This window comes from Hydra vulgaris, chromosome 15 (assembly GCF_038396675.1).
Source record: "Hydra vulgaris chromosome 15, alternate assembly HydraT2T_AEP".
NCBI classification, from domain to species: domain Eukaryota; kingdom Metazoa; phylum Cnidaria; class Hydrozoa; order Anthoathecata; family Hydridae; genus Hydra; species Hydra vulgaris.
The window spans coordinates 53,082,746-53,097,500 of record NC_088934.1 but is presented as its reverse complement, the minus strand read 5'-3'; the positions used below and the strand labels follow the sequence as shown (position 1 = coordinate 53,097,500).

Genomic DNA, 14,755 nt, shown 5'->3' with positions numbered 1-14,755 from the left:
TTCTCAATTTGGGCTTTCAGGTTATTATCAGTAGTGATGTAAATTTTCTGGTAAAATTTGATTCAAAATTTACCGGTAAAATTTAATTCAAAGAGGTTAAATTTTCCTTTAAAAAAAATCTTTTTTTTAAAAAAAAAAAATTAAAAATGAGTAAAAAAAAATTTCAAAATTTTTCGGTAAATTTACCGGAAAATTTTTCAGTGAATTTTACCTTCACAGCACTAGTTATCAGAAATGATCCTGAAGCCTGTCCTCAATGTGAATCAAAATCCACGTAATCGCCAGATTACGTGGTTTTTGATTCACATTGCTTTTAATTAATAAATTTGTTAATATGTTAAGGGGTTTTTTAATGACAATTTTTATGGTATATTTGAGGATTGTTTTTCAATATAAATTTATGTAAATATTTGTAAAAACCAAAGTTGGATTTAATGAAAATAAAAAAAAATGTTAATTTGTTGTTGTGAGAGAATGAGAACTGGTCAAGAAAAAATATATATGTATATATATTCTTTGTCTTTTTTTTTGTCATTGTAAAAAGTTTGTAAACCTCGTGTTTTGCTGTTTTATGATTTTTTTGCTTTTTGGAATTAATAAAATAGCTTATATAACTTGATTAATTCTTACATACTAATTCTTTTTTTATTAATGATGTTCATCTGGTTACAGTATGAGGTTTATTTTTCATCTTGGTAGTAAGTGACCTCAAGCTTGGCAAATAAAGCAGGTCTAATTTATCATTATTTTTTTTTTAATGTTAATTTGCCTCCCAACACTGAAAATGCCACTACAGACAAGGAGGCTATTTAATTGTGGTTATAACCCTCTCTCAACTATATAACTCTGAAACATGAACCTTGACAACCAAGGCCCCTGTGCAGAGAAACAAGTTGAGCACGGTAGTACCAGGGACGTGGTGGGGATTGAACTTGGTACCTCTTGCTTATGACGCGAGTGCTCTACCACTACACCACAACCTCATTACATTTACAATGTGCTTTACATTTACTGCATTACATATATAATGTGCTATGACTTTGTCTGAGAGTAAGAAGGTTGTTATTCATCAATATAAAAATACCAACACTATTGCAATATTTTTTTGCAGTAAATAAATGAGTTTTGTTGTCTAACAAAAATTCCAGAATTTAAATCCATAAGCCATGGCAAGCCTTAGGCTGTTACAGAAGAGAGATCAGATTAAAAATTAGCTGCTTGTTCTAAGCAATCGAAAAGTGAAGATTCTTTGTCAAGACAAGAGTATAAAGTTGAGTTGTCAACAAATAGAGCCACTTTAATTGTTAAATTTTTATAAATATTGATATTGTAGATAAAAAACAATACAAGAGCAAAGATTTTAGGGTACCACAATATGCCTTTTGGTACCCTTAAAGTTACTTGAAATAAAGAAAAGTGTAGATCTTCAAGAATAACTTTATTACTGCAGTGAGTAAGAAATAATTTAATAATCTCAAAACATTTATATAAAGAAACAGAGTGAAGACTAATAGTTAGAGAGGTCAAAGTGTTTTCTAGAGTTTTGAAAAACTGGAACCACTTATTTAACACTTTTTAAAAATTAAATATTAATAAATATTGTATAATTAATAAGAATTAATGTTAGACTTACTTTAGTTAATGACATTGTTGAAGACTAACCAAAAGTCTCCAGAACCTACTATCTGATATAAGATACAAGATTTAGTAAACTGAGAATAACAGAGCTTAACATCAGACAGAACCTTACATGGGCTTTTTGAAATAATAAAAGGACATTTGTTCATTAGAGTGATGTTCTTGTAAAAAAGATGAAATAAATGATTAATAAAGCAACTGTTCAAAATCGTGAAAAAAATATATAGTAGAATGAGGTTTGACTTAATGAGTAGAAATAAAAGCTTGTGAGATGCATACATCTCACAAGCTTTTATTTCTACTCATCAAGTCAAACATATATGTTTGTATCCATAATATGTACGCTTTATGCATACATATTATGGATATAAACATATATGTTTGCGAATTATTTAGATGCTGGTATACAATATCCTTTATATAAACTTTAGTATTTATATAAACCTTAGTATTTATATGGTGTAGCATTTGCCAAAAGAGAAGATGATGATGATAATGATGATGATAATGATGATGATGATGATGATGATGATGATGATGATGATGATGATGATGATGATGATGATGATGATGATGATGATGATGATGATGATGATGATGATGATGATGATGATGATGATGATGATGATGATGATGATGATGATGATGATGATGATGATGATGATGATGATGATGATGGTGATAATGATGATGATAATGATGATCATGTTGATCATAATGATGTTTATATTGCATATATATACAAAGTAAAACATGAATTTTGAATAAAAAAATTATACTTTAGGATGGATAAATGTTTATGCAGCCCTGGTCAAAAACCCGGCCTCGGCTATGTTTTACAACATCTTGGTTGATGGATTCTATTAGCGCTATATGCTTGAAAATGCTCTAAAGCTCTTGCAAAAAGTTCAATTACAAAATTTAAAACAGTTCGCCCCAATACAAGCCGTGATGCAAACATAAAATAAAAAAATTATACAACAATAATATGATACCCTAATATTATTTTTAGACATACTGTGTATTAAAATTCCAACATGACCAACAAAGTTTATACCACTAATATATATATATATATATATATATATATATATATATATATATATATATATATATATATATATATATATATATATATATATATATATATTTATATATTTATATATATATATTTATATATATAGTATTTTAAAAAGTATTTTAAAAATTAACAAAAAGTTTTTCTTTAAGGCAACTGATTAGCATTATTCATTGTTTAAATTTTTTATTGTAAAAACAACAACTTTAGTTGATTGTTATTATATATTATATAATATATATTATATTATTATAAATTACCTTATAGTATATTAAATTGTATATATTATATTAAACAGGGGTTAGGGGTGTTTTTTTTTTAATCTATACACTGTTCTAAGTTACTTTATTTAGATGAGTATACAAAGTATTGTCATGATATTAGATATACAAATTTATGGGGCGGCCAATTAGAGGTTAGCAATTTTTTTAAATAATTTATCACTTTAATAAAAAAAATGATTGCTTTATCCTGCTTTGCCATATAAAATACTTCCAAGGCGTGGATTGTTGTCTTTTGTTTCTGAAAGTTGTATCTTCTACATATCTGTTAGAATAAGGCAAGAAGACTTATATGTCTTTAAGTTAGTTTAAGTTCAAGTTTCACTCTATCCTTTGTTTTTGTTTTTCTTTTGTTATATCCTATTGTACCAACTGCTATCCAAATTTACAACAGCAACATGGGTGGCATTGATCTTAGTGATCAAATGACCATCTCCTACGCAACGTAAAAGGTTGAAAAAGTGGTAAAAGAAGTTTTATTTCCATCTCATTAATCTTTCCATATTTAATGCACAAGTTATTCACAAAATGTTAGGAGGTAAACTGAAGCCTTTCAGAATTCAGAATAGAATTTGTTAGTGCTTTAGTTTCTTTTTATGGTTATGACATAGTAACATCAGGACAGGGTGGAAAACCAAGTCTTGATGGTAATCCAATGCGATTAATGCATCGTCATTCCTATCGTATGCACAAGAAATAAAATCAGTTTCTGCCCCTCAACGGAGGTGTGTTTTATTCAGTAAGAAGGGCAGAAGAAAATATTCTCGTTAAGAGTGGACCCCTTGTGATGTAGGGTTATGTGCTGCACCATGTTTCTAAATCTACTATTTAATAAAAGACTATTAATATAAAAATATATATTTTCAAGTATTTCTAACATGTTTTCTTACATATGCTGTGTTTTTAATAATTTTTTTATACATTTAGTCTAAAAAATAATGGTGCTGATTAAAGGGTTAAAGGAAAAAAGAAAATTATATATAAAGTATTAACATTAAATCATCTATCTGCATAAAAAATTTAAAGTTTGATAAATCATGGGTTTTGATTTTTTAGTTGAATTGCGTACTTTTTTATTTAGCTAAGAGCGATTTCTCAGATTTATAAACAACCAATAGAAATTCTTCAAGCATCAAATCCTCCGTTAATGATTGGTGAAGAATATGATAAGCAACCGATTCGTATATCGTAAGTAAAGTTTATTTAATTTACTTATTATATGCTTTAGTAACATTAGAATTCAGAAAATCAGAAAATTTGTAATTTACATTTTCTTCATAGGTATCATAGACATCAATATGGTTTAGGAGAACATTACAATGCCGTCGTCTCCGTAACGTAACCTAGTAAAATAACAACTTGTTTAAATAATGTCTCTTTCTTTGCAATAAATCACTTTTTTACATCATTATATTACTTTTTAAGTGCGGATAGAATTGCTTGAATAACAATTCTAGAAATGTGTTTCATAAGTTCTTCCTCTGAACTGATAATCGTTTCAAAATTTAATGCTTTTAGAAATAATAAGATTATTTAAAATGGAAGCTATACTTTAACATTTAAAATATTTTTACAGAATTTTTTATGTAAAAGTTATTTTAATTCGATTAAAAACACTTTGTTGCAAAAATATATTAATAAAAATAAAATTGAAGGGCGTTTTTATTATTTAAGTTTTATTATTTTTATTATTTTATTTAAGTTTTATTATTTAAGTTTTATTATTTCAAGAAAAGTGAAAAAAAAAAGATTATCCGGCGAAGTATTTTTTGATTAATTTTGTAATCGTTAATAAACATGACGAATTCTTTTTTATTCATACTGCATACATAGATTTGTAACTTTTTCAATAAGGAATCCGATTGTTGACAAAACTCAATTTTGAAAAAAATAGGCTTACCCCATTTAGCAAAACACTCATCAATTGTAATAACGTAATAATAGGTTTAAATAGCTATGTTTTCTTAAGAACTTTAGAAAAGCTATAATCATTATTTACTAAATGTGCAGATTGTTGATACTGATAATAATGCAAAATTAGAAAACCTCATAAATCTAATAAATGTGTTTTTGCAATACAGAAAGTTTAAAATTGAAATGAAAAATACATTTAATTTAAAAAAAAAATGTTTCGCCATCATTGCAAAGACCTCAATTACAGAAAGTCATAGTTAAAATTTGTTTGAACTAAAATTTCATAAAAAGGTATCAATAACACTCGAGAAAAAATACGCAATATACTCGAGAAATATACGCGATATACTCGAGAAAATGTACTCGATATACTCGTGAAATATACTCGAGAAATATACGCGATATACTCGAGAAAATATACACGAGTCTACAGCAACAGTATGATCAATTTACTTGCAATAATATGAAGCATTTTGTGTTGTTTCTTATTTTTAAACTTTCTATTGTACATCCATAGCAAATTTTTTTTTTTTAATGTTTGCTTTGGATGTACAATAGAAAGTTTTAAAATTCAAAAACAATCAAAACTGTTTAAAGAGTAAAATAAATATTTCTGATCACATTATCATTACTTAACACAGAAAAACTTGTAAATAATAATATTCTACAAAGTTAAACCTGTGTTGTCCTAAGATAATATAAAACCTTTTTTTTTTCCTTATATCCAAAGTTATTCCCCGCACTCTAATTTTACACAGGGAAATGCGCACAAATCCAAATTGAATACATATCGTATAAGTTTAAAACATGCATCAAGGTTTATAATAAAGATTAACTCACTCTTGTTAAACCATTACTAAAAACCTTAAATGCAATAAATGTTTACCAAATCAACATCTTCCAAAACCAACTATTCATGCTTTAATACAATCATGGATTTTAATTCGATAGATATATCACAAGATGGGCAAGCAACTCTTCATTGTTTAAAAAAAACTACACAATTCTCTATTAAGCAAAGAAATAGAAAATCACTTACTAAAATGTTTATGTGTATCTTTGTCTGCATATTATTAACCACTTATGGTTGTATATATTTGTTAACTAAATTTTGTTTAACCATTTAAAGAGTTACTCTATGATAAGACTTTCTAATCTTTAACGAAAGAAATTATATATATATATATATATATATATATATATATATATATATATATATATATATATATATATATATATATATATATATATATATATATATATATATATATATATACATACATATATAAGGTGGTAGTCTAACTTCACCATTTTGTACCATGATAAAGTGTAGTATAACAAATATATACCACTACACAAATTCTCAAAGTTGAAAGCAATTTTTTTATTTTTTATTCTGATTCACTCCCAATAAGACTGCAGGCAACCACTTTTAAGTTGGGAGTTACTAATAGGAGAGAGTTCGAAAGGGTTGAAATGCGGAAAAAAAAAACTAGAAGAATAAAGATTATAGAGCATGCAGGAACTGATATAGTAAAAAAATAAGACTTTGCTGAATGACCAGTCAAACGATAATGAGTTTAAGTTGTTTGAACTAGAGGTGATAGCTCCTTTGAGCAGCGACCATTATAGTATATTTTGAAAAAGAGAGAAAAAAAATGCCACTTTACGACAATGAAAAATAGGCACAAGCTTACCAGATAGAGCAGGTCCAACTAAAATTACAATGCGTTTTTAGACCTTGTCTAGAAGAGAAAGAGCATTATTAGAAGAAACAGCCCAAATATGACAACAGTGTTCCGTACGGGGACGAATAAAAGATTTGCAAAGGTAGAGAACAAAATCAGGAGAGAGGAAATGGCAAGCACGATAAAGAGAAGCAGTCTTAGCGGATGCAAATTTAGCAATCGATTGTATATATGGCTTCAATGAAAAGTCAGTAGTTAACGATAATCCAAAAGGACGTAAAGAAGAGGACTCAGTAGAAGATTGCTATTTATTAATATAGGAAAGTCGACAGTATTGCGATAGTTAAGACTATGGCAGGAATGTTGTCTGGGCCACAACCTTTAGAAGAGTCCAATTGGAGTGATTTGAATGTCTAACAATTGGTTAACCTGTTTAATTGGAATGGATGGAAAATAATGGCCATAAGATTCGATCAAATCAGAATAAAAGTTCTTTATAAAAAGTCCTGCCTTATCCTTCGGAGAGGTTATAAGATCAGTCCCATGAAAGAGAGAAGGAATGTTGGTCTTTCCTTGTTAACAACGCTTTTGAAAATTTTCCAAAAGCTTCTAAAGCCTTTTGAGATAAACTAAACTTCTTAGATAAGATACGAAATTTAGTGAACTAAAAGTATTGGATTAGATATAGCAGCTGCGCCAGAAGGTGAAAACCATCTAGTAGAATGAGGCTTTACTTGGAAAAATGAGAAGGAACAAAAGCTTCCATTTCTGCCTGAATCCAGGAGGTTACGTAAGAGGTGCATTTTTTCAGCTGATAGGGAAAAGATATCAATCCAAGGTCACGAAAAAAATCACTAAGAGAATCCCAGTCAGTTTTAGGGTAGTAGTAAGTAGTATGAGATGAACGATTTAAAGAGATCATTGCATAGTCAGAACCACCTAAAAGAGAAAAAGGAGAAACTGAACACAAGCTAGGAGACCTGAACAGACATAAATCAAGGAGTGAAGGTAAATGATTAGGGTTGTCAAGAAAACGAGTATGTATGTATACCCCAACCCAAGCATGTGACTATTGGATTCTTTGTGTATCAAAGAATAGTACCCATCAACACTAAGATCAGAGGAATTTACATTTACTCAGAAGTTGGTGAAGTGAGAAAATGTAGCATTGACTGGGATTTAAACGATACAAAATCACTGCAAAAATACTATAAGGATCACGCAATGGGTTTTTAAAATATTAGATTTACATAATAGAATTTCTGATAAATGCTACTGTTTACTATAGCAATACACAAGAAGTTTATTTAAAAAGAAACACTAATTCTAATTAGTAAGGTGCAAGCTAATAACAAGTTTTTTTTATTTTACAACACATTTGATCCGGTGGACAAAACACTATTTGCATGTTTGCTCCTCATTTAATATATTGTACTTTAGAGTACAATTTAAAGTATGTACGCTCTGAGAGAGGTGGTCTTGAAATACAGTACGAATGGGTTTTATTTAAAAGTACGTACGCACAAATTTTAAAAAAATTCCTTGGTAATGTAAGTTTTTCTAATTTATCATAATAAAAAACTTGTTAATAACAAAATGTTTTTAAATAACTAACAACTTAAGAAAACAAAAATAAAACCATATCGTATCACCGTTGTCCATAATTCGCTAGCTAACCAATAGAAAAGTTAATTCTTTGACTAAAGTTGGCCTACATAAAAGGATATATGGTATAAAGGAGTCGAGAATATAATGTCCCTCTATGCACATACATACCACCCCTTATATACTGGCCTTGAGTAAGGCGGACCTGTATTTTAGGCAACCCATTTTGAGTCCGCAAAAAACAAATTTTAACAGAGCCGTGGCGCCACGCTACTGCTTAAGCAATATCTTGCGAAAAACATCTTTAAGATTTTGGAGCCCTAATGACAGTTTTTTTTGGGGCCTCCGACCCATTAGCCATGGCTAACACTGCTTTTTGACCAATATATGCTCTTATATTTCGTTGAATAGTTACTTTTACTGTCTATTTCAGCTGTGACGTGGCAAAGTGTAAACTCATTTTGATGAAGTAAACATTCTGTTTAATGAGTTCCTCAATCTGAAAGCTCTACTAGAGAGACCACTAAACCATTTTCCACACTGGTATTAGTAGAAGAAGTGTTACCAAGTGCAATGCCTTTCAAATTTTTAATGCTATTGTATTTTTCTTTTTTTTTAGTGTTTCAGCCACCATTGTAATTCCTGCTCAATTTTTTAATTTATATGTCAAATATTTTTAAGAAAAAGGTCCACTTTCTGCAGTTAAAGCAAAGTAATGCTCATCTTTTACTGCTCTATTGATAATAGGTTAAGCAAAATTATCCCAATATAGTGTGTTTTTGTCTTTTTTACTATCTATTCCAATGACTTTTAAGTGGAAAACCTCTGTACTAAACATATGTAATAAACATATGTAATAAACATTTTATTACCAATTAAATTGAAATACGCTTTTTTTTATCAAATATAATTTTTTAGTGATAATTTGAGACTTGTCATTTTGAGTTACAACTTGATAGTCTATTAAGGTAGCAGTTGCTAAGGCATCACTTACTTTGAACCTGATAGCAGCTTTTGCAACATTGGTTAATTGGTATATATTTTTGACACAATTATTTTACGAAAGTCTCATGCTTTTTGCAAAACTATATCACTCAATCTCATTCTTCTTATTTTGATCCTCACTAACGTTGTCTCCATATCGTCGGTTTCACTTTTAAAAATGATCTAATTGGCCAATTTTATAATTTTTGAATTAAATATTTTTTTGCAACTTTTGCTTTCTCATTTTTATCTACTTTGCCTATTTGCTAGTTTCCAATTGAGTCTTGTTTAGCAGTTTAGTCTTCTAAGTTTAATCTTTTTCAAATTCAACGGCAACCTTTTTCTCAAACTAATTTTGGAAAGACATGTATTTCATTTCGAGGAGCTTTTCTTTGGAACAAAATAGTTTTGAAAAACTTTGATTTTTCACATGAATGGAATAACCTTTCATTAAAGAAAACTAAAAGAAGTTATTTTTTCTTTTGAAGATAAACTTTTATATTTTTTAATTTCTTCTGAAAATGAATACGAAACTTATTACATAAGGTAATATATAATAGTATATCTGACCAACACCTTATGTGTTTATGAAAACAGAATTTTTTTAAAAATATTTTTGTATTTATATGTAAAAGTATCAAGAATTTCTTTATACCAATTTTATTTATATATTGTTTTTATATATAATTATATATATATATAAATTTGTGTTCTCGCTAATGATTACAACAACATTGTTTTGTCTTTTTAATTTTATATTTCATGTTAATTAAATGTACTTAATATTCACGAACGGTTCTCGATGATCAGACCTGAAGGTCTTCTGCGAGTCTCCGCGTTCTTATTCTTGTTTTTATTTTTATAACAGTATATTTTGTTGTATTTTTTTATTGTAAAACGATTTTTATCTTAACTATTTTATCTTAACTATTTTATTGTGAAAGTTTATTGAATATTTAAGGAAAGAGCAAAAGAAAAAGAAAAAAAAACACACTTTTTCTAAATTTTTAAAATTATTAACAGGCGTAAAACTAAAATATAATAACATGAAACAAAAAATCCAAAGAAAACAAAACATTATTGCTTTCTTTACGGAGACAAACATAGTGCCTGTTGGAACAACCCTTGCAACGAATATTTCTAAAGGTATTATATAATGAAATTTGATAACATAATTAAAGAATTAAAAATGTACACAAACAGTTGTAAATGTTATTGTCGGTTTAGTTCTACAAATTTTTTTAATCATATTGTTTATAAGCATTCTAGAGTAATACAGTAATACTGTTTATAAGTATTCTAGAGTAGTACAGTAATACTGTTTATAAGTATTCTAGAGTAATACATCTGCACGCAGTTATATCTCATAACTTTAAAAGGTTGTTTTCCAACCAAAAAATACTTTTATAAATCACAAAAATATCAACTTTGAGTTATTTCTATTACCATTTTCTATACACCGAAATCTATCATCTATTTAAATATTAGACCAACTTTAAATTTTTGATCCTAATAATGTACAGAGGAAATATCAATTTCAATGCGCAAGAGTAAGTTGAGTTTTTTATGGTTTTCTCAAAATCACTTTACTTAGACTTAGCGCGGTTGCAAATGGACTCCTCAAATGTAAAAACAACTTATCGCACATTTCTTTCTGCAACTTGTGGGGGAAAAATGGAGAACGTTTTGAAAGTTTTTGGAACGATAATGAAAATAAAAAGTTCATAAATTTGTCATTTGATCACGTGACTGAGGCAAGATGAATTATTATGAAATTTATGCGTCCAATTTTATCAAGTTTTAAAAAACTGACAACTCCTTTAAAACAAAAGAAACACGTGTTGCAAAAAATATTCCAAAAAAGTTACACCATAAGGATATTATCCACTATGAAGAATCGAAACCGAGGTATTTTTTTTTATCCGTAAAATGTAAACTTATGCTTATAAAGTTGCGTTAATAATATTTAAAAAACCTATCGGCCTTTTAAAATGCAAAATGCAAATAGAGTATAAATACACCCATTATTTAGTTTTTTTGTTGAGTTGTTATATGAAAAACCATCTTGTCCGGTTTTTTTTATATAAATATATTTTAAGGATTAAAAGTTATTTTAGAAGACCATTTTCTTACGGTTCTTTTGGAAAAAAAATTTATTTCATCTCGCTGAACCTTTTTTTATAAATTAATATAGTTTTTAACATTATTAAAGACATTTTTGAAGAACGTAACTAATTCTTAAAAACAAAATCTTAAAAAACTCATTTTGAAAAACTAACCGCACCCTATGTCTAACACTAGACATAGGGAGCGGGCTGCACCGGGTGACATCATCAAAACCTGACACAGATTTCTAAAAGTTTTTGTTTTCTTTCAGAAATTTGAAATTCTTTTCGTCGGCCCAATTAATAAAAGTTTAGAGTGATGGCAATGCCATCCAGCAATGCCACTGATATATATATATATATATATATATATATATATATATATATATATATATATATATATATATACATATATATATATATACATGTATATATATATATATATACACACACATGTATATATATATATATATATATATATATATATATATATATATATATATATATATATATACATACATGTGTGTATATATATATATATATATATATATATATATATATATATATATATATATACATGTGTGTATATATATATATATATATATATATATATATATATATATATATATATATATATATATATATATATATATATATATATATATATATATATATATATATATATATATATATATATATATATATATACATGTGTATGTATATATATATAAATATATATATATATATATATATATATATATATATATATATATATATATTTATATATATATATATATATATATATATATATATATATATATATATATATATATATATATATATATATATATATATATATAAGAAAAAGACAAATATCAACAGAATTATCACTGAAATGTAAAAAAAATTGATTACAAATCTGAAAACAAATGAATTTTTACTAAATCTAAGCAATTTAATCTTAAAAGTTCATTTAATTAAAATATGCGCGTGCAAAAGTATCCGGACAAAAAAAAAAACGCGAATAAGATTTTTTTTTTAAACATTATTTAAATTGAAAATGCTTTATTTTAAAGTATTGCTTTACTACTTTGTCAGGAAGCCCTTAGCATTAATTACTGCTTGACAGTGACAAGGCACTAAGTACACAAGCTTCATAATCACAATAATTTTGATTTTTCCCATTCTTTTTTCAGTGTATTCAATAAATCACGTTTACTTGTTAATTTTCGACCTGAAATTTGTCGATCAGTTAACTTACATAGACATTCAATAGAATTAAGGTCAGGACTTTGCTATGGATATTCGATTAATCGAATTTCATTGGTTTTGAAAAAGTTTTTCACAAGGGTTGAAGTGTGCTTTGGGTCATTGTCCTTCTAAAACACCCTTCCTCTAGGCATTTTGTCTTTAGCAGCATGTGGTAGCATAACAATCTTAACTATATATTTGTACATATTTTTGTCCATTATGCCATCAATCAAATGGATTGGACCAATACATTCTCTATTCAAGTTAGCCCAGTTCATAAGGTTTAGAGTTTCGTTTCGAGTTTCGTTTCGAGTTTCGTTTCGAGTTTCGTTTCGAGTTTTGTTTAAAGTTAGCCCAGTTCATAACGTTTCTCTATTCAAGTTAGCCCAGTTAATAACGTTTCTGTGCTTTACTGTTGGTAGCTGGTATTAAGGATCGTTTTTATGGCCTTTTGGTCGACGGACATCTCTAATATTATCAGATCCAAATAACATAAACTTAAATTCATCACTAAAAAGTACTTTTAATCACTGTTTTCTTGCCCAAATCAAATGTTTATTAGCAAATCTTAAGCGTGCTTTTCGGTTTTTTATATAAATAAAAAGTTTCTTTGTTGGACGTTTTTCAAGTAGATTTGCAGACCTCAAAAGACTTTTGATTGTGTCAATACCACATTTTTCATTATAAAGTTCTTTCATTTACCAAGACAGCATTTTGCGTGGAACATTTTTCAGGGCTCGAGGATGGATATTTCAGCAGGATAATGACTCAAAAGACACTTCAACCCTTATAAAAGACTTTTTCAAAAACAAAAAAATTCAATTAATGGAATTGACATAGCAAAGTCCTGACCTTAATTCTATTGAACATCTATGGAAACACATAGATTGACAAATTTCAGGTTAAAAATCAGCTTGTAAATTTGATTTATTGAATATTCTGAAACAAGAATGGCAAAAAATCAAAATTATTGTGATTATGAAGCTGGTGGACTCAATTCTTTGTCACTGTCAAGCAGTAATTAATGCTTAATCCCGACAAAGTACTAAAGCAATTTACTTTAAAATAAAGTATTTTCAATTTAAAAAATGTTTAAAAAAAAAATCTAATTCAAGTTTTTTTTTCTGTCCGTATACTTTTGCACGCGGAAATTTTAATTAAATGAACTTTTAAGATTAGATTGCTTAGATTTAGTAAAAATTCATTTGTTTTTAGATTTGTAATAAATTTTTTGATATTTCAGTGAAAATTTGAAAAAATTGGACTTTTCATTCATAAGTTATCTTAAGTTATGCTCTTGTCCGGTTACTTTAGCCCGCTACTGTATATATATATATATATATATATATATATATATATATATATATATATATATATATATATATATATATATATATATATATATATATATATATATATATATATATATATACATATACATACAGAGGTGATTTTACGGATGTGTATAAGAGGTGTTATACCCCTCCTCCCTGCCTTTCCCCAAAAAAGATGATTTTCAAGTTATAGTCGGTGTTTTTGTGAAAATAGCCGGCTAATCGGGTATTTGATACAATTCAATTGGGTAAATTTTCGTTTTGAGAACCTTTTTCTTTTATTTTTTTTAGAACCCAATTGGTATTTTTTTAAGGATTCAGCCCCCTTCCCCTCATTTTAATCGTAAAATCGTCTCTTTATATATATATATATATATATATATATATATATATATATATATATATATATATATATATATATATATATATATATATATATATATATATATATATATACGTGTGTGTGTGTGTTTGTGTGTGTATGTGTGTGTGTGTACATATATAATTCACTTAGTATGCAACTATTTATCTCACAATTCAAAAGTTTTTTTCTATGTACGAACCCTGGAGAAGTTTATTAAAGTGGTTTTCAAAGGTACTGCGGTTGTTTGTTTTTTTTCCAGAATAATATGAACAAGGTAAATTTACAATGAATATATTACTAGTAGGACTTCCAGAAGATCACATGATCTTATCATGAAGCCCTTTACAATCTATATATAAAAAAAAGTCGTACATTAAAAAATTACACATGCGTTATAATACTCTTCAGATGTTAAGCAAGTTTTAACATAATATTTTATAATATAGTTATATAACATTCTCAATATTTAATATTATAATATAAAGTATTCAATATATGTTGTATAAATTATAT

The 14,755-nt window shown here is 27.2% G+C and overlaps 1 protein-coding gene across 2 annotated transcripts in view; it reads left to right on the top strand.

Annotated features, from left to right (window-relative positions):
• The window catches only part of LOC100206591 (deubiquitinase OTUD6B), a 39,549-nt gene extending 35,144 nt beyond the window's left edge, over positions 1–4,405 (top strand). For both annotated transcript variants that reach the window (XM_065818615.1, XM_065818616.1), the window contains 3 exons: positions 3,070–3,131; positions 4,079–4,185; positions 4,279–4,405. In XM_065818615.1, coding sequence (XP_065674687.1) covers positions 3,070–3,131; positions 4,079–4,185; positions 4,279–4,339 — 230 coding nt within the window. In that variant the 3' untranslated portion in view covers positions 4,340–4,405. The remainder of the gene's footprint in view (positions 1–3,069; positions 3,132–4,078; positions 4,186–4,278) is intronic.
• The last annotated feature ends 10,350 nt before the right edge of the window (positions 4,406–14,755 follow it).